The 23,548-nt window shown below is 40.5% G+C and overlaps 1 protein-coding gene across 4 annotated transcripts in view; it reads right to left on the minus strand.

Annotated features, from left to right (window-relative positions):
* Window positions 1-432: 432 nt before the first annotated feature.
* The window catches only part of ZNF608 (zinc finger protein 608), an 86,442-nt gene continuing 63,326 nt past the window's right edge, over window positions 433-23,548 (minus strand). For 3 of the 4 annotated variants that reach the window (XM_040580471.1, XM_040580473.1, XM_040580472.1), the window contains exons 4-10: window positions 11,814-11,901; window positions 8,885-11,336; window positions 6,711-7,128; window positions 5,977-6,149; window positions 4,874-5,027; window positions 3,521-3,602; window positions 433-2,526 (exon numbers count right to left, since the gene is read on the minus strand). In XM_040580471.1, coding sequence (XP_040436405.1) covers window positions 2,520-2,526; window positions 3,521-3,602; window positions 4,874-5,027; window positions 5,977-6,149; window positions 6,711-7,128; window positions 8,885-11,336; window positions 11,814-11,901 — 3,374 coding nt within the window. In that variant the 3' untranslated portion in view covers window positions 433-2,519. Of the gene's footprint in view, window positions 2,527-3,516; window positions 3,603-4,873; window positions 5,028-5,976; window positions 6,150-6,710; window positions 7,129-8,884; window positions 11,337-11,813; window positions 11,902-23,548 lie in introns of those variants that run through there. The other variant, XM_040580475.1, reaches the window with a different exon arrangement.

Below are 23,548 nucleotides of genomic sequence, written 5' to 3' on the forward strand. Positions count from 1 at the left end.
TGGATGCCCACACAGTGGTGAAATGACCATAGCAGCTGCATGAACCAGGGAGTTGTGCTCACTGTTGCGCGGCCTTTAAGGAGGTCAGTGTGGCAAGTGTTAAACCAAAAGGAAAGCTATAAAGATAGAGGGAAGACTATACCCTTCAGTGGAGAAAGACAATAAATGGCGATGGATGTTAGCCCCTCTTACAGACTTCAAGGGTATAATAAAGCTATAACATTAATTATAATTTTAATTGTTGCTTACCCTCTATCAATCAGAGTAATTCATTCCAGTTACTTATGACACTCAATCTTAAACCACACTAAATCAAAATCACCAAGAGTGTGAATTTATAAGATCTGTTTTGCTGCAGAAGCATTAACGGTCTCAGCTGAAAAAAAAAAATCAATGATACATTTCAATACAAAACCATCTGAGCCTTTACTATAGAAGTAATAAGGCATTTATTATTTCAAGAGCCCTGCATTCACAATATCCCCTTTCCAAAGAAAACACCCCTTCCTTCCCATTTTTATGAGGCTAATTTGTAGTATGTCACCACTGTGAGACTTCTGAATGTGTTCAGAACAAGACAATAAGAGTAAGCCACAGATGAATGATGTGTAGTAAAAATCAATAAACCTTATAACTAGTCACTAAGGGAACTGATTTTATGCCTATAAAAATAAAACAATTATAGCAATATTAATGGCAGATTCATCATAGTAATATAAAAAGTCCAAGTGTGCTTGTCTGTTGGGAATCTTTAATTCATCCTTCTGTAGTACGTTTTCACAAGGTAGAAGAAGTGGAACCGACTTCAAGAACAAGCTTTAACTTGCAGTAATTCACCCTGTCAAAAAAAAAAACCCAAACAAACACAAACCCAAAAAAAACAGTAAAGCTTAAAGAAACAGTTTTGACAATCAATATAAGTGGGATATGCACGGAAGGACAAAAGTTAAAGCCTCAAAAACCTGACCAGTAAATCTGATTTTTTTTTATGTTATGATTAGTGATTTCACATTACTGTGTACTGTGTTAACCGCACTCTAACGAAACAGGTGGTATAGCCACATAAAATACTTATTTTGTGGTAATGCAGGTTAAGCACAGCAAGGGACTTTTTTTTTTTTAATCAAGAGGTCAGCTGTTTTTAGGCGACTGTTGTTTGGGGGGGGGGGTGTGTGTGCAATACAGATATAATAGAAATAATTTGCCTATAATTTATAGCACACAGATCTGCTCTAAAACAAGTAATTTAAGTTCTACTAATAGCATCCAAGGTGTTACTATGGGCCTTTTTCAAGCCTATCAGGATCAATTGAAAGAGGTCCACTGCCGTCTGGCTTGGGCCCTGTATTGCCCACTGGGAGAGGACAACACCACAGGCCCAGCTAGGAGGCACAGGATGGCTGCAGGCACACACCAGTGACTGAGCCTCAGGGAGAACCTCTGGGGACACAGACTAGTAGCTGTGTGATAGCTGCAGCCTCTGCTACCTGTGACACATCTTTCAAGTGGCCCATAGACACTAAGAAAGTACAAAACTGACTTTTTTTCTTTATTCTGATTGCCAATTATTTAAGGCAAGTATAAAAATCAAAGCATTTGATATATGTTTTACATAAAATAAACTAGATTACAGCATAAAACAAGTAACCAGGCAATGGCATTAAAGTCTCTCTTCTAAAATGGGGTATTTGTAAACATTAAAAAAAAGACTGCAGGACTATTCAAGTAATAGAACAATCACAGATGTCTTCTGGTATGCAGGCTATTAGGTTATCTGCCATTCAAGATTATCAAAAAAGACATTTCATTATTCACAGATGCTCATTATCTCCATTTAAAATCTATACATTATATACAACACAGTTTTTGTGGTACTAGAATCCCCATGCCTTCCAAAGGTATATTTTTTTCACAATACACAATTACAATGAAACAGTGAATACAGTAACATTTTACACTGATGCATCTTAATAGGAGCCACCAAATAGACGTCTACATTGTACCAAAGTGTCATCACAGTTAGCCTCTCTGAGAGCTTGTGGGAAATATCAGAAGGGTATGCAAGGTTCAGGCACACTGATACATAACATTATTTACAATTGGAAAGAAAAAAAAAGGAAAAACAAAAAGAAAGAAGAAGAGAAAAGAAACAAACAGCCTTTTGCAGTTAACGCCTTCTAAACATGACAAATACATATCTCCATTTACTGTGTGGTTCGCAACGTAGCAGCAGACCCTGTGTGCGAGCCTTGGTACTGATACAAAAAAAGTAAAGAATATATATATATTTTTATATATATATGTATATATATATATATACGCATATATATATATAAAAACAGAAGTCTAATTACAGCAACATTTGTTACTCTGTGATAAAATCTGCAATTTACAAAAATGAAATGACTGGTTTTTGCCTGCCATTAAGGCATTTCAAATTAACACCATGGAACTGATGTCTGTAATAACGCGCTTCCTCATGTGATCCAGTCACATGACAATGTGTATCTCCAAACTCATCATTCTCTGAAAAGAGAAAGAAGAATGTTTTACTATGCAATACCCCTTCCTACCAGTTTTTTTCTGAAATCTGCACAGTATTCTCTATCTCAAGACAGACAACAAGCCATGTCCTCATCCCTCCCCTGCCAGGAACAACATACTCACAAGTAACCCATGCCAGAATTTATCTTCTGGGTTCTGACACCCTAGCATCCATCAGCTCTTTCAGGGCTAGAAACCCTTCTCACTCAAATAATTCCAGTTAAGACCCTTACATGGCTGCTTGTTTTCAGAGTTAGCTTTCAGAAAGACACGCGTAACCATGGAATGTTACAGTATTATTTAATACATTAAACTCTGAGGCTTAACACAGCAGCAATGAAAGAAACCCTGATGCTAAGGATGCTTTGGGTTTTTCACTTGAGATGGGATCATTACAATACTGAAGAGTTTTTATTGCCTCGAAGAGTAATGATGATGGTTGAAGACTAAATTCAACTAAAAATGTAGTAAATAACCAAGAGGCAAATGTGTGGAATAGGTACGTAACTTAAATACAATGTCCTCCCTAACAGACTCCCAGGCAAATCTCTCTGAAAGCAAAATCAGCAAACCAGGCAGAGCTGCAGAATAGATGAAATCTGAAGTTTTCCTGGTAGTACATGTCTAACTGAACATGAACTTTAAACCCTTTTTCATATAAATGTGTTTATATTTATATAAAAATGTGGATCTTAATCATTTGTTTTATCTTAATACCAATGCTTAAAACATAGTCTATAGAAAATCTCAGAACACAGACTACTTGTTCCTTCTTAATAATCTGTTAAAGGACACAACTAAGGAAAAAAATGTCACCTTAATGAGAATAAAACTACAATTAACCCAAAGTCCCACATTTTTCTTCATCCTTAAAAACTGTGTCATAAAAGGAAATGCTGACCATCAGGCTATAAAACCTATTTCCTTTCTTCTTTCTATGTTAAGATACATAATTTAAGATTTACTGGCTATTTACCTTCTTTGTGCAGGAAACATACCAGATGCAGACGCCTGCGCAGCCACCTGCTGAGTGGCAACAAGGGCAGCAGAGGTCAATCCTGAGGGAAAGAAGAAAGAAGAAATGTTGATGTGCTTCTGGTTTTAATGGATTTTTGTGCTCAAATAAATGTTAGGAAACATCTCTAAGGCACACAGACAAAAATCCCACCATTAGAAATTGGTTGCCTGAAATAGTTGCGATTTATGCATTGGGGTTTTAACATTGCATAAATCGCAATTATTTCAGGCAATGGTTTTAAGACAGTCTGCCCGTATGATCAATATGCCTCCATACAGTAAACTGAATTGTCCTTGATAGATATTTTACAAGAAAATATAGCATTCCTAGTTATTGTATTCCTTTCCAAATTCTGCACTGCATGATGCTAAGTGGTTTGTACAAGTTCCTGAATAGGAAGCTCAGTAGAAATAATAGGTACCAGGAAACAACAAGAATCAAGTCACAGTGAATTACAGAAACGACATGCCAGCTGCTCAGAATACAATACTTTCATAATAACTTACCATTTTTACAGTTTTCCTACTGAACAAGCAAAATGCATCCCAAAAGGCATACAGAATCACTGAATCAAACTGGGAAATGTCAAGACTTTTACACAGGAAAAATAACTGCTGAGGCACCAAATGAAGGTAATGAATTAATGTCATTTAGCCACCAGTTGTGACAGCGTGTACTTTGCTGCATGAGAGGAAATATCCTTTTAATTCAGCTAGACTCTAGGGTTAGAGAAAAACAGTCAAAGACTGGTATAAAACCTGGGGACAATGAATTGTATCTTATTGTGCTGCTTTTTCCCTGACTGTAACTTTGGGCCCCGCATTTGCCAAAATACAGTCCTCTTTCAGACAGTCGAATTACAACAAGACCAAACCCTTGTGACTTCAATGCCTTGTACATAAAATATGTTCAGTATAAAAAGCTTTTGTCTTTGCTACACTTCTTCCATTCCTTACACAACCCTAATTATACAAAAAGGAGGTTATTTGGTTTGGGTTTTTTACAGCCTTTCAGCCAGCTGATGCCAGCTTGCAGTAGGAATCAAAACATTCACATGAATGAAAGCCTAACTGGTACATCTTTAATAATGCTCTAACACACAGTTTTGTAAATGAAATTTGGTATTTTCAGGCATGAAGCTATTCGTTTGCTGTTAGTCCATGCCATGAGTTTTCAAGCCTTCTTCCTAAATGCAAAACGCTTCTGATTTAACAAGGGAATCTCTAGTCAAAATGCTTCAAGTAGGCATGATTTCCAATGTAACAAATCCATGTTGCAAGCTAATCCCACCATTGGAAATCTTCTACTCACCTTGAAATGGGTCATATTGTCCAGGTATAAGGGGGTAACCCATTCCAACATGTGTGTGATGGTGTGTATGGAGATGTCGCTGGCTAAAAGGAGAATGACGGTCTCGTTCCCTCTCTGCTTCCCGTTCACGCTCAGCTGCTGATTTTTCCACAGGCTAGTAATAACACGTGAAAGAAAACTGATGTCAGAATTTTAAAAGGGACAAAATCACAACAAAACCACACTTGCCATAAAACCACACTTGCCATAAAACCACACTTGCCATTACCTGGTAACAACCTTTTGAATTCAAATGACAAAGCTGATTTTTTTTCTGAAGAAGTATCTCTACTGGATTATTTGCACTTGATTCTGATCTAAAGCTGGCATATTTAGTTAATGGAAGAATTTCCAATGCACAGACATTTTGAGGCAACACCTTTCGTTTACAAAATTGGAGCCACCATGATGACTTCTAGTTTGGGGCTCCCTGAAGCTTGGATGACTTGCCAATGCCTGAACAACTTAGCTGAACTGCTGAAAGTTGATGTAAACGAATCCTCAGCCCTCTAATGCACTCTGGCAATCAAGCCTGCCTAAATAGCAAGAAAGGCTTTTTAAAAACAGAATCTAAGTCAGTGACTTGCTCAAAATTAATACTAGCACCAACATCTGAATGTAAAATAACAGTATTTGCTCCAATGTGGAAATCTTTAGAAATGGGGGCTGCTGATCTGCTAATTTGGAACATGTGGCTTCTTGGCAAATACAGGGAGGGGATAATACCGAATCCCACAGTCCAATTTCTCATTTTGTTATCTGTTTCCAAACAGGAGCTTCCTGTTTAACTGCAATAAACTGTGCACCAGGAGGTATCTCCGAAATCTATGTTTCTGTAAGTCCATTCAAGATTGCAAGACCGAGCACAGAACTGTGTTACATGTGTCACTTCCCGTTTACGTCATGGAAGCATCCTGACTATAAAGTGCTTTTATTTTAAGGAGTATTGTAAAGAAGGACTGTGCATTTAGAGCTTGATGCCAGACTGTGTGCTTTTTAGAATGGTGTTCTCTACCCCTCTCTATATGTACACCACTGTTCAGTAGCAAGAGATGAAGCCTTACAACAGGGGACTTGCTGCGATACTGGTTGGCATGCTGCTGGAGCAAATCCAGTGCTTTGGACTCAGTGGTTGATTTCACATTGATGCTCGGGCTGGTATTGACTTTCTCTGCTTCTTCTCTCCCTGACACCTTCCCATAAACTGGATAGTGAAATCCTGGAGAGAGATAGGCCCCTGCAGGTAAACAATAAATATCACATCAAGTTACTGGTTTTACATTTTGGTTATATCAAGGTGGAAGGATGAGATGCCACGACAGAGGATAACATAAAAAAATGGATCACGTGACTATCAAACAGCATCTTTGCTCTTCAATTTCTTCACCTAATTTACCCTGATGAATGGAGGTTGTAAAGAGGGTTGAGCTGATAGCCATTTCAGACATTTATGGGTCCTCTTTAAGTGAAAGGAATAGTAACCATAATGGTTCTGACAGTAAGTGCTTAGAATATTTTTATAGGCAATAAACTATCTGTCAGTCTAACAGCAATAGCAGACTGTCAAGGGTTGAGAAAACTGTAGCTGGGAACTGTAACAGTTCATAAAAGGAACATCTTGTATTAAATCAGTTTCATCTACAGAACTTTCCCTAGTGGAAGCACAAGCAAAACAAATGTCACCCATGAAGCTTCTAATTTACCCTAGCTACTAACAGAAATATTAAAATGCAGGCTTTACTGCAATTTCAGGGTGTAAATCTTAACTAGCATGCAAGGCAAATTTCAGAATACATACCAGGATAGCTGTGCATTAGGACAGGAGAGACTGCGCGATAGGCTGGATGGTTGGGATCATACATCTGTGGATAAGGATAAGCATGCAAGTACTGGATATAGGACTGATGCTGACTCATTGGTGAGGAAACTGCTACTCTAGCACCCCGAGAGTCCTTCCAATTTACAGGAGTCTTTCGATCATCATTTTTTATCTTGCCTTCATCCACTGATTGAGAATCAGAACGCTTGACCTCTTTAGGCTCCTCTTTAATGCTTGCTAATGAGACAGGAAGGTTAGGCAGGGAACTTTCCTTGTTAGGTGTTTTTCTAGGGCTGTCTTCTTTTAACTTTTTCTCACGATCAAGTTCTTCTGATTTCTGCTGATCAAGATATTTAGGCTGATAGACATAATGATGCCATGTTCGTGAATCTGGATCCTAATATGGAGGGGGGGAAAAAAATTGTTCTCAACTGAGATGTTGAAATAAGGTAATTATTGATATTTCAAATACTTCAATTAATGTATTTTTAATAGCATATCCCTACTACATAGAGGAGAGGTTTGCTTGCTACAGAGTGCCTAGAGCTCAAAGTCAAACCAATATTCTCATGAAGGAGCAAGAGGCTATTATCAAAGTTTAATTCAATTGCTTCATCTTATATCCTTCTTCATGCCTTTAACTAGTTTAATCATGAAATACATATGCATTGTATCAAAGTTCTGAGACCATGCTATTCATAAAACATTTTAATTAAAGCCCACAGAGAGATTTTCCCACTAGAGAGCAAAAAATATCTGTGAACCACAAATTAAAGCTGGCTAATGATATGTCAGAGCACTTAGATTACCTGGAACAATGAACCTGAAAAACTGATCTAGCTGGGAAGATGCTAATGCTGCCTCTGGTATCACAAACATTCAGGAATCAGTGAAGCCAGACATCAAGGCAAACCTCTTCAGCTGACAGTCTTACTTCAAGTTTGTAAAATTACACATGGATAAGTATTTACAGGATCAGGACCTCATGGTTTAAAGAACGTGTACACGATATCATAAATACATTTTTGCATAATATATTACATAGACCGGTTTATAAACATGTCACAGATTTAGTTAGGTTAGTTCTTTACAAGGCCACACCAAACCAGTACTGAGCAGTAACAGGAAGACTTTCTTCTCTAATAGAGGATATGCAAGAGCTAATTGTAAACATTATCTCCAGTTGATATACACATTTATGGTATAAGTAACAGAAACATAAGCACACAACTAGACACTTGGACAGTCTGGTTCAAATACTGATTTGAATCAGCAGAAATCTCCTACCCAGAGCTGTACCGTCCCACTTCCTTTAGAGCTCCCTAACTCCCACTCACCTGACCCCACCGTATCTTGAAAGACAGCCCATAAGGGTGAAGTGTGGGATGTACGGTACACCGGAACATGAAAGCATCAAGCATTGAGGCTCCAGTTCAGAGCACGGAGACAGTTGCATTGCCTTGAATGAAGGCAATGTGACATCTAGGAAGGTCAGCATGAAGCCACTGGATGAAATTCTGGTTCCACTGAAGTCAATGGCAAAACTATCACTGACTTCAATGAAGAGAGGATTTCATCCATTGTGTAGGTCTGTAGGGGCTTGAGGTTGGTTGAGGAGAGAAGGGGAACTTAACTGCTTCAAAAAGGTCACCTTGGGTTAAGATAAAGAGCTGAGTTTCAAGCCAACTCTTCAAAGAACCAGCTCACCCATCTTTAGTAAATGCCAACTGTCATTTAACAAAAAAAAGAAACACTTCAAACCATATTTCAAATCTACTTTAAGTCCTCTCACAATGAAAGCCGCTTATTTTGCTTGAAATTTCTCATTTCTGAACTAAGCAAACTGCTTAGAATTTACATCTAAAAGAGAAATCTAATTCTGTTTTATTCATGCATGTAATTTAAAGTAGTCTATTCAGGTTTTAAGCCTGCATTCTGTCACCACCTTGCTAGATTAGTTTTTTTTTTTTCCAAACAGCTCATCTGAAAGGTCTATGGGTCTGTTCGCAGACTACAGTACTATCCAGCATGAAAAAAGGATGGTGGAGCTTGTTTGGCTGTAAAGGTAGAAGAACATAGCAGAATCAGGGACAAAATCTCAAATGACTTAAGGATAAATCAAGACACTCTTGTTCCATTTCCTGTGATCTCACCTGTTTAAATCTTGTGGTTGGATCAACTCCTGTTTGCTTCATGGAATCCATAACAGATTTCATCTCCACAGCCTCCTTTATAAGCTGGTGGTTTTCCATTTGTTTGGCTTTGAAACTGTCAGACTGAAGTTGCTGCTGGTGATTGGAAAGGAGCTGTGATTTGCTTGTCTCCTCACCTTTGTTAGCGACTGATGACCCTATTTTAGTGCTATTTTTACTGGACTCTGGAGTTGAAGGGGCTTTTGAAATAGTGGCAGATGGAATATTCTTCTGCTTATTGTCATCCTTCCCAATCTCCTTCAAGGGAGGGTCATTCTTCCTTTCACAGTCCCTTCCAGTTTGTGCCATTTTCTGTTCTGCTAGTCTCTGGTCCTCATAGTATTTTTCATACTGCTGCCTGTAAGCAGGGTTAGAGGCCATTAAGGACTTTTGGTCCATATAAAGCCCATAGGCATACTGTCCATAATAAAGTGACTGAGCAAGTGCAGGGTGTCTTTGTGTTATTACTGACTGATGTTGTGGCTGCAAATTAGAGGAAGTGCTTTCACTTTTCTTGGCATCTAATGGTTCTGCCTTCTCTTTCTTCTCAGCCTCTTCCTCAGTCTCTTTTTTGATCTTCAGTCCCTGTGGGGTACTGCTGTTCCCAGCTGCTGGGGCACTGACCTGTCCAGAGTGCATGTAACTTGGGGAATAATAAGGATCGTAGCCATGGTAATACGGAGAATGGGACTCTTTCACTTGAGCCGATTGTGCTGTGGTTGAAGAATGTCCTTTTACAACACCGTCCTTATTAGAAATAATATCCGACGGAGAGCTGGCCTTTGACCTCATGCCCTCTGACCTGCTGTCAGAGCCACCATCATCAGCCGCATCAGAAATATCCGAGTAAGCAGGGCTGTTGGTTTTAGCGGCCGCGCTATCTGCACCATTTTGTGTCAACACGTGCAGTGGCGCCATGGCAGATTGTCCATTCACCAAAGTGCTGCATTCCATCCTGGAGGCACTCCCTATGGAAGGGCTGGGCGCATTGTCTGTGAACGTGTAAACCTTATCAGCTTCAGCCTTAATACTTGCCATCCTGCTCTCTTGAGACTCTGACAGTCCATTAGCTAGCACTTCATTCTTGTTGAGATGGTCCTTTAAAAAATGTCCAGATAAGTCTTTCCCAGACCCTTTTGAATCCTCCAGCTTTCCCAGCTTAGAATCCATCTTGGGGCTTCCTGTCTCTTTGCCTTCTTTGTCCTTCAGCTTTCGCTTCTCCTTTTTCTTTTTGTCCTTGAGTGATGTGAGAGCTGGGTTTACAGTGCTTGGCTCTCCCATAATTGTGGGCTTTGGTTGAATAGGTTTTAGCGGAGGGCTCTTTGGTGTAGCCTGAACAATAGTAGTTGTCAAAGATGGAAGTCCCGGTATTGTCCCTGTAGTGGTGGTTGTGAAGGCTGTAGTAGGTATAGCTATTAATTGGGGAGGAGTCGGTGCTGGCGCTGGGGCAATGGGTCTGGCTGTTTTCAGTTTGGAAAGGTTTTTATCAACCTTGCAATTGTTCGCTTTCTTGCCTTTCTCACCCAAACTCTTCTTGTCGATTAACCCTTCAGCCTCCAATTTCGGCATTTCGGTTTGCAAATTGCCATCTGCTACCGAGCAATTATCCAGTGTTGCTGCCATATTAGAAATTACCGGAAGGCTGTTCAGCTCACTGTTCAGACCCTTCTTTTTGCCAGAATTCTTGCCAGTTTTGGAACTGATAACTGAACCAGGGCCATTGCTGGCCAGTTCCCTTTTTCCCTTGGGAGTCCCTGGGGTAGTGATGGAGGAAGGAGATGTTGGTGCTTTTAGTGGATCAAAGCCTGGCAAACTTGTGCTTGGCTCACTGCATTCAAGTGCCACGTTACTCAATGCTTCCTCACAGTCTGAAATTTTGTCTTCACTGTCAGGCTCAAACTCTAGTTTGTTTTCTGGGTCTAAATGTGCATGAGCCTGATGGTAGCGCAGTCCATTAATGTGCTTGTACTTTTTGTTGCAGTTGGGATGAGGACAGTCAATCAGCACTGGAGAAGAGCAGCCTTGGTCCAAAAAAGTAGTCTCAGGTTTCCCCTGTGGGGTGGTAGGAGTGCTTCTAGAGTTAGTACGAACACGTTTTCCAGATTTATTGTCCTCTGAACTGGAATTCAAATCTAGCTCCATTGGAGGCTTAGTTTTCCTCTTGTTTGTGGATGAAGGGCTGGCTTTGACTTCATCCATGGAGCAGTTAGGGGGTGTCCTGCGCCCACTTGAGTTAAGGCTGCCCCTCCTCCCCTTCCCATTGGCACCACCTCGATTCTTATTCTGAAGTCCTCTGGACTCTGCAAAACTCGCATCATTCCCAGGTACAGCTGCAGCTGCAGCGGACCTTGCCCGCTTTCCCCTGCCCCGTCCTCCACGCATTTCCAGGTCACTTGTTGGTGATTCACAAAACCTATATAAACAACATCAGATTTTATCAGCAGGAGCTATGAACTGAATAAATACCAAAACACCACCACTTCACATGACAGAAACTTCATACATGCTAAAGGAAAGATGCCCTTCTGCCAAATGAGAATGCTACAGTCTCAAATGGAAAGTCACTCAAAAAGGACAAAAATGGTAGGAACAAGACCACCTAATTTGAACAATGGAGAGAAAATTTCTCCAAACTCACAGAAATGCATTTTTAAATGAATTGCCTTCTGACTGAATCCCATGTATTTCCCACTCTCTCTCAAAAACGCAAAACAAAAATAAGTAAAACCTCCCACCCCACAATTCAGTGTGGAACAGAGAATTACTCGTTTCACTGGTGCATGTTTTCAATTACAACCAGTTGTTTTTTATTAATCTCTGTACATTCTCTTGACAGAGATTGGGGGTGAAAATACAGCAGAGAAAAAACAGACTCAGAATGACTGCCTACCTAGGAGGGGCCCAGTCATGCTTTGTGCAGTCCAGCAGTGTTCCCACATAAGTCTTGTTCCTCCATGTAACATTTACCACTAGGACACCTACAGTGGGAGAAAAACAAAGTATTATCACAGTCAGAACAATAATTGGGGTAGGCTTTTTGTTTTGCTCTTTTTTCATATTTTTTTTCTTTTCTTCCCCACAAAATGAGAGCTGTATTCTCATCTGCTTTCAGACACTGTGTTCTATACTGTTCCTCTTCTGGTTTCAGTGACCTCAAGTTAAAGCCCACAGGGAAGACAGCGAACAACAAAGAACAAGGGTGTGTGTGCACATACGTATGTGTGTAAGGGAGTGTGTGCCTGTGTGCCAGTGTGTGTTATCAAGATACAGCTGACAGAAGGAAATGAGTTTTGCCATGTCCTGCTGTAAAACAGCAACACTCACCTCTTAATTTTGCTATTATTGCACATAATTGCTTTCGCTTGGCAGCCAGCCAGCATAAACTAAGCACCAGTTACAGTGTTTAAATCAGTAGGTGACTGAGAAGAATCTGCTTTCCTTTGAACAATATGATAATGATGCTTCTATTTATTTGAAATTGCATATATCCAAGCACACGAACACACACACACACATACACATGTGTGCACTGCAAGTTTGTTCAGCAGATGTAGATGGAAACATGGGTTATTTGCTTTACTTTTTCTTCTGTGGAAAGCGAGGGCTAGACAGGAAAATGCAACCATACAGTGAAGCTAAGAGGAATCACAATAGAGAGAGATGGAAAGAGGGATCCTTTACAAAATGTACTGTAATAAATCTACTGTAATTTAATTACTTTTCCACTTACAACTTTTATTAAATGTAAATTTGCCTGCCCACCTAAGGCAGACTTCTAGCTTTGGTTTATTCAAAGCATGGTAAGGATATCCTAAGCAACAATAAATGTGGGGGATACAATTCAAACGTTTTCAGGTTGCCCTCAAACACTTCTTCACATAATTCAGCATCATCTTTATGGATTAGCCAGTGTAATGACCCCTTTAATTCATCAACTTCTGCAGATAAACACAGGACTGTATTATTGAACCCGTCATGTCTTCTCATTAGAACGTATGCTGAAATAAAAAATCTATTTTACCTAGCAAAAAAAGGCATGATGCAACATGTTTCCAATTTATGAGAGGTATGAAGACACTAACTCGCAGCTGCCAGCCTTGAGACTTCTTTTTCTTCTACGCTTCCCTTATTCTAGCTGTAGCGTTTCTATAATGGACATAATAATGGCATGATGCCAGAATGTTTCCAGCCAGTCTTTTACTTCGCCTTACTCTTGCGATTCCTGATTTTGAACTAAAACCATCATCTCCTCCGCCCCCCCCCCCCCCCCCCCCCCCCCCCTTTTCTGCTGCACCAAGGTAAACACGCAACCAGCTGCGTATTTCCTCAGGGGCCTTTTAACAGCAGAGGAGTATTTGAAGCGTGGTTAGCAGAGGTACCAGGGAAGAAGGGAACTCCTTGAAAATTCTCTGTTGCAGATTTGAAAATTACTCCCCATATGGTTCTACGTCGCCATTACGATAAGGCGACCAGAATTCCGCACGCCAGGGCGAACCCATCTGAGGGATATAAGACAAACGGGCTCTTCCCGCCAGGGCCAGCGCCAGGCCCTGAGCACCTAGAAGGATTAGGGCTAAACCACTATGCCGTAATCCAGTGTCCTACGCAAACCTGGCTGCCGGGGCAGGGGGGGAGGGACCCCAAAAACCCGCAAGGAACGACCCGCGCCTCACCCTGCCCGCCCCGGGACCGCACCCGGGTGCCCGCCGGCAGCTCCGGCTCCTGATTGGCCGCTCCCGGCTCTGCGGCGCCTGCTGCCGTGCCATTGGTGGCAGGGCCCGGGCGGGGCGGGGCGGGAGCGGCGCGGGCTGTGCCCGTGCCCGCCAGACAGGGGCGGGGGAGGCCCCGCAGCGCCCAGCGCGCCTTACGCGGGCACGGGCGGAAGGGTCCGGCCACCGGGAACCTGCCCCCGCGGACCAGGGCCCGGGGCGGCCCGCAGGGCTCCGCCGCGACTGACCCCCACTGGGGCAGCTCGGCCAGTGCCGCCGGGCCGGAGGAGCTTCGAGCGGCCGACGCCGTTCCCCTCCTGCACAGGAATCGCGCCGCGCCAGGCCGCGGACCGGGAGGAGCGCGCCGCAGACCCGCGGGGGAGCACGTGCCACTGGAACTCCGGGTCCCGCAACACCAAGTGGTGTTCCCACCTTCCATGGTGTTCCCACCTGCCACTCGCAGCTACGGAGAGATGCTCAACAGGCGCCTCTCTGGTAACGGCGATGCTTTCCTTCCACCCTGACAGCGTCGGCGCCCGAGTGAAACTCGGGGGCGCTTCCCACCAGCAGGCCCTGCGGTGCCATGCAGCCCCATCCCCGGCAGCAGCGCGGTGGCTCCCTCCCGGCCATCCACCAGCGTCTGTCCAGCCTTCCCCAGAAGATGCAAAGCATCGAGGGCTTTCTGACTGCCCACGGAGTGATTTGATTACAGAAGAATTAGCCACACCATTCGTTTCTCCCCAGCTAGCTCACATTTGGCCTTTTGTTAAAATGTCACTGTTAGGTTGTGCGGTGGTTTGGGTTTTCTTAAATCAAGGTGTATTTCTTAAGTAAGTCTCCACCTTCCTCAGTATTTGTAGTCATGCCTATCTCTACGAGCATTTTATTTATTTATTAATTTCTATAACAGACATAGGGATAGTCTGTTACCTATTGATAAGAAAAGATGGCAAAGCAGATGGCATGGAGTAGGTATAACAATAAAATCCCCTGAAATCAATACACATCAGCAATTCTTAAAAGACATTCAAATGACCTTCCAATGTAAGAAAGTCAATACCTCAAAAGCAAACACGAGTTAAGTTCTTCCCTTAAAGTCAGTTACATTTAGCATCTCATTAAGTTTGTTAGTCTTAGCACAGGCCCCACTATGTAAGTAGGAAGGAAGATTAATATCCATGCTGCATTAGAATAACTGTGGCAAGGAATAAATTTCCTTTCCCTAGTGAACAGTACATTACTCAGCCACAGGTTAAGATTCCAGAGAACTGGCAGTGAAGGTAGCTTATTTAATCTTCAAAGATTATCACAGGAACAGGTCAAGAGAATGTAACATGGGAGGTAGGACTGACCCCAAAGGAAACATGCAACTGGAGGCTTACTAGACTAAAGCACTGGAAAATGAAAACAGAGATGAGAAAGGTTAAGTAGTCCACAATATACACTAGCTGCACTACTGAAGAGAACAGATCATGCTTGCTGCACCCAGTCAGGGTATATTATTACAGGTCTCTGATCCAAAATATTGTCCTGGCACAGAGCTCAAGCTCAAAACAAGAACCTCTGCTGGAACTCGTCTGCGCTGCCACAGAGGCAGCACACCAACAGTACTACAGCAGTGTTAGCTCACCTCCAAGTACTGCATCTGAGTACACTGGGCAGCATGTGTGTGCTGGGACATACCTGCCCACATACCCACTCCATCTTAAGAAGTAAGTAACATAGCACATACAGGATCAAACCTCACTGGGGCTGTGTCAAGCCATAAGAAGATCCTGTAATGATACTTCCCCTTACACTGGACTATACATCATGTAACAATCATTTTAGCATTGCCTGAACAAGAGTGAAAATCCAAACACTGAGGTCTGAGGAACTCCACAGTTTTCATACTTTCTGAATAAAGAGATGTATTTTCACCTTAAAAAAATCCCAAGAGGCTAAACTATTTAAAATAACTTATTGGAGAATGGGAGAAAAATTCAGATGCTCGTAATGCAGTGTACCTGAGAGTATCAGGACTCTTAAGACTCCAATTCAGGAAACCTGGCCAAAAATATAATCCTGTTCATGTGAGGTTGGCTCACACAACAGTGAATACATTTAGATTACATGCAAATGTTTCTTTCATCAAGTAAGGGTGTCAACTCAAAGAGTTTCACCAATTACCAGAGCACAGGTCACAAGTGTTGGGTGCAATTGAGAAAAAACTTACCACAAAGTGAGGGTGTAAATGTAATTTGGTTTATCTTTCCATTTGCAAATTACATAACTATTCACAGTTACAGTATATCTGAAATTAACAGTATCCTCCACAGTCCTCAGTGTCAAATATCATAAATCAAAGCAGCCAAGAATAAATAAAAAAAAATTCAAAAGTTGCTACCCATGCAACTCTAGTGAACCTGTGTGTACAAATTACAAAATGGTGTCTAACACAAGAAAAGGGGTCATGTTACCTCAAAGTTTTACAGTTCATCTACACTAGTTGGTACCTTTTCTGCAGAAATCCATTATTAGTCAAGGCAGGATCATACACAAAACCTTTAATGCATGGCAAAGGTACACATAGGATGTTACCTAGTGCACACCACTGTTAATACAAGTCCCTCCTTTAATATCAAGGGGAATTTCATTAGCCTGTTAGGAGCAGCAAGAAAATATTCTGTATTTTGGTGCTTTCCTTCACGCTGCATGAACCATTATAAGCTTTTTTCTTTACTCGTCACATTCACAACCACAATGTTTATGGCAAAAAATTATCCAAAAGATAGGAAAAACATGCCTAGAGGAGCACAAAACCATTTTACATAAGCAGTTCATATAGATATAATGGAATAATCTGCACAAAATAACAGTGACAATTTGCACTTGGATTTTATTATGGAATGAAAGGTCACATGTCACAAAAATAATTTGTAATAAAATCATTTTTAGAAATCTACAAAAAGAAGCAGTTTTTATGACTTCTATGGATACGATATGTCTGTTCTCTTTCCTTTCCCCTCCCTTCCTTCATTTCAGTGACTGCATAATGAAGAGCAGAACTAAAATTGGCTATTTACTCTTAACTAAATTTACCAGATGAAATATCTCATCACAAATTGGAAATGAACTACCTAGATTTGTTGTTCACTATTTGAAAAAAAGAACCATGCTCTTTCAAAGTCAGCCTAAAAAATGCAGATGTGCTGTTTTGACACAAAAACATCAAAATCACAAGGCATCCTCAGTACCAAGCCAGGCTACTATTCATGTCAGCTCCCGTTAACACTGCACTTCTAGCAGCCAAATCAAGCTTGTAAGGGCCTAGTCAAATCTAACAGGATACACTCCTGCAGATGTTCCTTCATCTAAAAACCAAAAGACTGAAGGATCTAGTCTAAACCAGATATTAATCCTTTTGCGTTCCTGACTTGGTTTTCAGCAATGAACATAAGCCAATAATTTTTATGCTTTGTATTCAAAACTTCTAAAATGAGATCATGTGGTTAGGAATCAAATTATCACATTAGTATCTTAAATGCAGGCCCTAGTTTTTGAAAATACTGGCTTTAGAAAACAAACACATTCAAATTCCAATATAAGTAGACATTACTCAATCAATCTGACTGGACAGCCTGACTCAATGTTTACAGCATAGGCTGCTATTGCGTTCAGATTAAAGCATTTGCTGCAAAATTCTGTTTTAGTTCAAGTTGATTATTTTCCCAGAAAACTCAAAAGACCAGTTATCTGAATGGGTGAATGGGTACACCTTCATTTTTGTAAAAAGAGCTGTTCTCTCTGTTCTTAGCAGAGAATCTGGCCAAAAGTATCTGCAAAATTCTGGAGAAAGTGCATCTGCACAAAGTCCTTCTGATCATTTGTGTAACTGATGTGTTGAAGAATATTTAAATGATCTTCTAAAACTAGGAATAATTTGACTGCCTTTCAGGCACCAAGTCGCTTACATTTAAAAACTCACTAAGTTATGCTTAAAGTTAAGCGGAGTCCTACTTGCTCAAAATTCCCATTCAGTTAACAGTTCTGCCTACTGCCTTTACTATTCTGAATACATTTTAAGGCAACTTTTGCTGATGCCAGAGGAAGATCTACTAAAGTATACTATGCTTTGTAGCAATTTTTATAAGATTACTTCTTAAAAGTTTAATATGACAAAGTCTTGTAGCAGTATTCCTGTGGCATAGCAGCTCTGCAAGGTTGAGATGCAATTCTCGGTATTTGAGAAGGCATCATATCATCACTAGATGTAATATTACAGGAAAATCAATTCCCCATATCTTTATGATCAGTGAAACCAGAAATGTTTTTGCAAACCAAATTCCATTCGCCTTTTGCCCGAGCCTTGCCAAGTACAAATAATACAGGCATGCCTGGGATAGCCAAACCATGGCACATCTGTCACCAGTGAGTACACTGCCACCGTGGATTAAGCACATTTTATTCTGCATCTGGCACTGCAAATTTTTTTAATCCCACATATATCTATTTGGCATCACTGTTCTAACAGTAACTAAAGTATATGAAGTGCAAAAAGCTGCGAGATGAAAATCTATAACCTTAGGGTTATCTCAGGCTTTTTCATTGCAATTGGTGTAGTAAGAGCAGTATAACTCATTCACCACACCATCATCAATCCCAGATCTACATATACACCTGCAGTTCATCCAGGCATAAAAAACACAGAACAATGTTTATATTAGACTTTTAATGCAAATGGATTATTTCTCTCTGATTGCTTCCATCAAGAAAGTAATCAAAAATTAACAGTAAACACTATACGTATAAAGTCAGGTCTTCCACACTGAATGCTGATCTGGTAGACATGCAATTTATTTACTACTTTAATCACACTCTGTCTAGCATGGCACAAGAACTTAACTACATCTACAGCAGGTGCACATGTAACAGACATCAACACCAGAAAGCCTGACAAAGTAATGACTGTCAGGTGGCCTGGAAATGCAAGACTGGTGGCTTGGTTTTTTATTTCTTTTTTTGGTGGTTTAGGGGTTTTTTGTTTGTCTGTTTGTTTGTGTTTTTAAAGAGCTCTACTGCTGCACTGAATGTTTGAAAAGTCACTTAAACCACATCCTGTAACTAAACCATCTAGAGCACTAGATCTGCAATTAGTCATTTTGGGAGCTGGCCTTTACCTAAACAAGTACTGTAGAGTAATGAAGCTGAGAAGATCGGATAGGATTGAGGAAAAGAAGCACAATGAAACACAGCTGGTACAGTCATAAACCTCCCAGACACTGAGCTGTGGTGTTAATACTTTATGAAAGCATAGTAAGTTTAAAGGTTAAAGGACTGAGAGGCTAAAGCCTGCTGTTTTAGTCAATGTTGCCCTGCTGGTGGCTAAAGCAGGTTGGCATTACTCTAGCCACATAAACTACAGCAGCTTGTTCAGCAGCGTAACAAACCGAATTCATATCCATGTGATTTCCAGTAAATTCTGAGTAATGTCAACCTAAATGGATACTTTATTGAAATGGCATGTCCTTTCTTTCCCCCTTCATTATGAAGTCACCAGTACAATATATCTAGACTAGCAACCACCATCCTAGCTCGAAAAAGGTCTGTTATACCTTTAGTAATACATGAACAAAACATCTTCTTCCCTGGATTTGCATTATATACTCCCATTTGCATTCCGAAAAGAAGCAGCAGTTGCAGTGTGAAGTACCTCCAGAAGCCATGGAACTGGGCCGTCAAGGAGACAACTTTTTCATCCCACCTAACAGTAACTGTAATATATTGTCTTAATCTAGAGGTTTATCCCAGAGCATATAGAAGAATAAACACTGAAATAACTGAAGAAGGCCTGTTTCCCCATGAGCCCATGTGCTTAATACAGAAAAGAACACACAGCCACTTCCATCACTGTCACAGTTCCCACAGCCTTTGTTCTGAAGCCTGATGAGCTGTATTGATTTGGGAAAATCATTGAGCTTCTTGGAAAACTAGACTCTAGCTTATTCACCACCATCTATTTCTTTCTCATGAAGACAGTTGGTCAATATTCAGTTGAATGGTCAGCTAAAAGGAGCACTGGTTTCTTTTCTTTTCCTTGCCTCCCTAGTAACATCCTTTTGTAGCTTTAGTATAAAACAAAACAGCAGAAGACTTGTTGCTGAGGGTGACCTGAAATGGTAGTGCCTCTGGACAAAAATATGACTTTGAAATGCTAAAGGCAGGTTGGCTCTGGAAAACAGTGCAGCATCTAATCATAGAGCTTATGTCCCTTATCATTTATAATAACAATACCACTATCGTTTTTTCAGTGTATGTTTATTCTAAAGACAGTCTGCCTAACAAATAACCAATAAGCAGGATCTGGATGCAAATGGAAAGCTGAAAGAAAAATAAATGGTCCTAATCAAACAGAAGGTTAAATTTTGCGCGTGTTAAAAAAGTAATAAAAGACTCAATGAAAACTGGGTAGTACCCCAGAAAGTACATCAGATTGAGTCTCAAATGGCTTGCAAGTTTATCTACAACTCAATAGTTCTGCAAAAATATGAACGACTTAGAACAGTAATTTTGAAAACTATGAAGCCACAGTGAACAAATATAATTTTCTCTTGTCAGATTTATATCAAAGTGATTAGATTTTGGCAGGACTAGGACAATTTTTTGATAAATTGCTGTTACACCTCTTGAATGTCTGACCATGTTTACAGGAAAATGTGCAATTAATGTTATTATAAAATAACCATAGGTTTCTGACCTCCACAGTACAACTAAAGATTTGGTTTTGTACAAACCTTACCTTTCTCTGGCCAGAGTAACAGAACCCCTTCACTGTTCTACTGAAGCTGGAGAATAAAACTGCAGTCATACTTTATTTCAGCTGACACTAAAAATGCAAGTTGAAAATCATTTAACATCTGTGTGTTCTAAAGAAAACCAAATCTGTTCAGAAATAAAGTATTTTGTTTCTCACAGATTTTTTTTCTCTTTTACTTCAGTAATCATAACTGTGATTCACATAGCCCGACACTGAAAAATGTCACATAGTCTCAATTTTAGAAGAAGGAAATGCTGTTCTGTAATTCCCTTAATTTCCCACTCACTTCTTTTTAGCCCCTATATTGCTGCCTTGTGGAACACATGGGCACTCCTATACCTTATACTAGACTGAAAGAAAAAGGAGCCCCACAATCTACTGCGTTTGCTTGTACTCTAGGACCATATGTCACTTGAGATAAGCAACAGAACACAGGGCTTTTCAGCTCATCTGTCACACTCACTTCCTGCAGTTTATATTAATTACAGGATCTCTTCAGCTAGTTATTTCCCTCCTAAACTCTTTCTCCCTTAAAAGCAAGTAAATAGCAAAGCAAAACAAGACTGGAGTGTAGTGAAAAGTACCATCATTTAAATACAAGAAGCAAGGCCAGAAAGGGAAAACCAAAACCATTTTTTCTCACCCTGACAAGCACGCGGGAGTTCCTTTAATAGTTACCTGCCTCATTTCTATTCTTCATCTCAGACACTAGACCACAGAAATACTGTTTTCATCAGCAGACTGTTGAGAAACAGCTGCAGAAATAGGGAAGCTGGTATAAATTTATGTGTGTATGCATGTGTGTGTGTGCCTATAAAAAAGACTCTTAAGGAGCTCATACATTTTTTGTTTTCTTTCTAAGGTGAGTATTTGGACATTGCAACAGAAGTTTGTGTCCTAGCTCAGAACTCTGCCTATGTAGGAACAATTCACTTGGAGAGTAAAATCCAAGCAAATAACAGATGACAAAACGCACCTATAAACCTTCAGGTGTCTTTGGTGATTAGTTCCCCAGTGCTCTACATCATGATAAAGAGCTGCCAGGTGGACACAGTGGTACAATTATTTATCAAACAGTAAAGCAGCTAATGAAACATAAAGGAAGGGAAGACAGAAGAGAGGGAATTTGTGGAAAAGAAACAGCATGGATGAAGAAACAATTCCAAGCCCTAACTATGAAAATGCTTCCAAATCTGTAGACTGCAGATACCAGAATTGCAGTCAAGCCAGGCAGGCAATTCTGTTCAACCTCAAAGAGCTGCTGCTGATCCATGTACCTCATTGGGACTGAGAAGCAGAGCCTCTTATAAATTATGATGCTTTATTTAAAGTCAAAGCATTTATTTGCTTTTGTGCCAGCTTTGGATCCTTTTCATCTCTAGCTACCAGGCCCAAGAGAGAATACATTCCTATAGCTCTGCTGGCAGCCAGCTGTGGCCTGAGTAAATCACAAAGCCTCCTAACAAGCCGTTCTTTACAAAGGCCAACTGCAGTTACTAGACATGATAACTTCTCTATTATTTCACTCACTGGAATTAAAAACAGCAATTTAAAGCAGTGGTTGAAAACACTGAAATATACTGAACTACATTTTACATATCTCTCTCTGTCTCCGTTAAGCTTCACATATTTCAAGAAGACTTCATTGTCCTCAGCCTGGGAAAAGAGTAAGTAAACACCTGAGACAGGCACATCCAAGACAAAGGGGAGGGGAGAAAAAGACCAGATCTGGGATTTCTTTTGCACAGCTCCCTCAGGATTTCTTACTGCAGCTAATAAGAGACAAGTACCTCTTCTTTTATTCAGTCTGTGGGACTTGCAGTGATGTATCTTTTATGTTTGTGGAGGTAAACTCTCTAAGAAGATCTTAATACAGTAATCCCCTACCATGAAACTTCACAGTAAAATACACAAAGCTAGAAGTGGTGAATAGTCAAGCATGGGATGCACATTTGAGTCCTATGAATACTGCAACCGTAAATGAGGAGTTCTGTCTCCTCTACCTCTTTCCCACCCATGCAGTAAAAAGGAATCAATTAAGTATAGCATGGTGAGGCTCTCAGTCCAGGAAAAGCTAATCAAGAACTTTACTCATCTGAGGCTTTTCCTCCTATACAATTGCTTCAGTTTAGGATTTGGAGTAACCTTATTGTAAGGTCTTTTGGTGCTATAGTTAACAGATTAAAAACTAAACTCTGCTTGAAATTCCACCTTCTAGATTTGTAAATCTCAGAACAAACACTATGCATTGCCACAGCTAAATACCACATAATTTTTACAGCTCTTATTCCACAAACTAGTTATTTTCTTTAATAAATAGTAGGCAGTGCTGTCCTTCCTATTATAAAAGTAGGGAACAAGATGCCAGAACAGTTACAAGCATTTCAGTAGCACACTTAAGATACCAGTTCTGTTTTGTAAACAAGCCTAATGAACTGTGACTAATAGTGTTCTCCTTGAGCAGAAGAAAGGTAAAAGGGCTTTTGTTAGCATCAACTGAAGCAAAGTAGTTATTTTGCTGGGACAGAACAAAAGTGAGCTACTGATCAACTAAGCGAGTTTTGCAGAGCAGTTCACCATTATTTTCTTTCCTCTGTTTTAAATTATCTCCCAAGTGGGTAAACTAGTAAAACATCTAGTTAAGCAGCAACCACTACACTTTCTGCTAGGCTCTTCTCTTGCCAGGAACCGGCTGGACGATGCTCCTGTAAGTGTCCTTTGTGCAAGCTGTCCCAGTTTCTCCACCTATTGTAAGAGCCTGGCTAGTTTTCCCTGACCTGCCGTGATCTATGCCGGTACTACAGCTTCTCTTGGCTTTTCCATGCACTAGAGCTGATCAGCCTTTGACCCTCACAGGTTTAGAAACAAAACTATTTAGACACTGAAGACAGATCATTGTTGCGTAAAATTTAAGTAAAATCTTAGGGTTCTAGGAATCCTGATATAATCAGTTAAAAACCTCTACATTTATTTTGGCAGTGAAACATCCCTCGAAGGATCATCATGCCATAGGCATGCCCTCCCCTGTTTTACAGTACAACCAGCATGATGAGAGAGACATGTACTTCGATATTAGGAGACTATTTGCCCATGTCATTAAAAGAAAAGAAGAGGCTGGAC

This window comes from Falco naumanni, chromosome Z (genome assembly GCF_017639655.2).
Source record: "Falco naumanni isolate bFalNau1 chromosome Z, bFalNau1.pat, whole genome shotgun sequence".
In the NCBI taxonomy this organism is placed as follows: Eukaryota; Metazoa; Chordata; class Aves; order Falconiformes; family Falconidae; genus Falco; species Falco naumanni.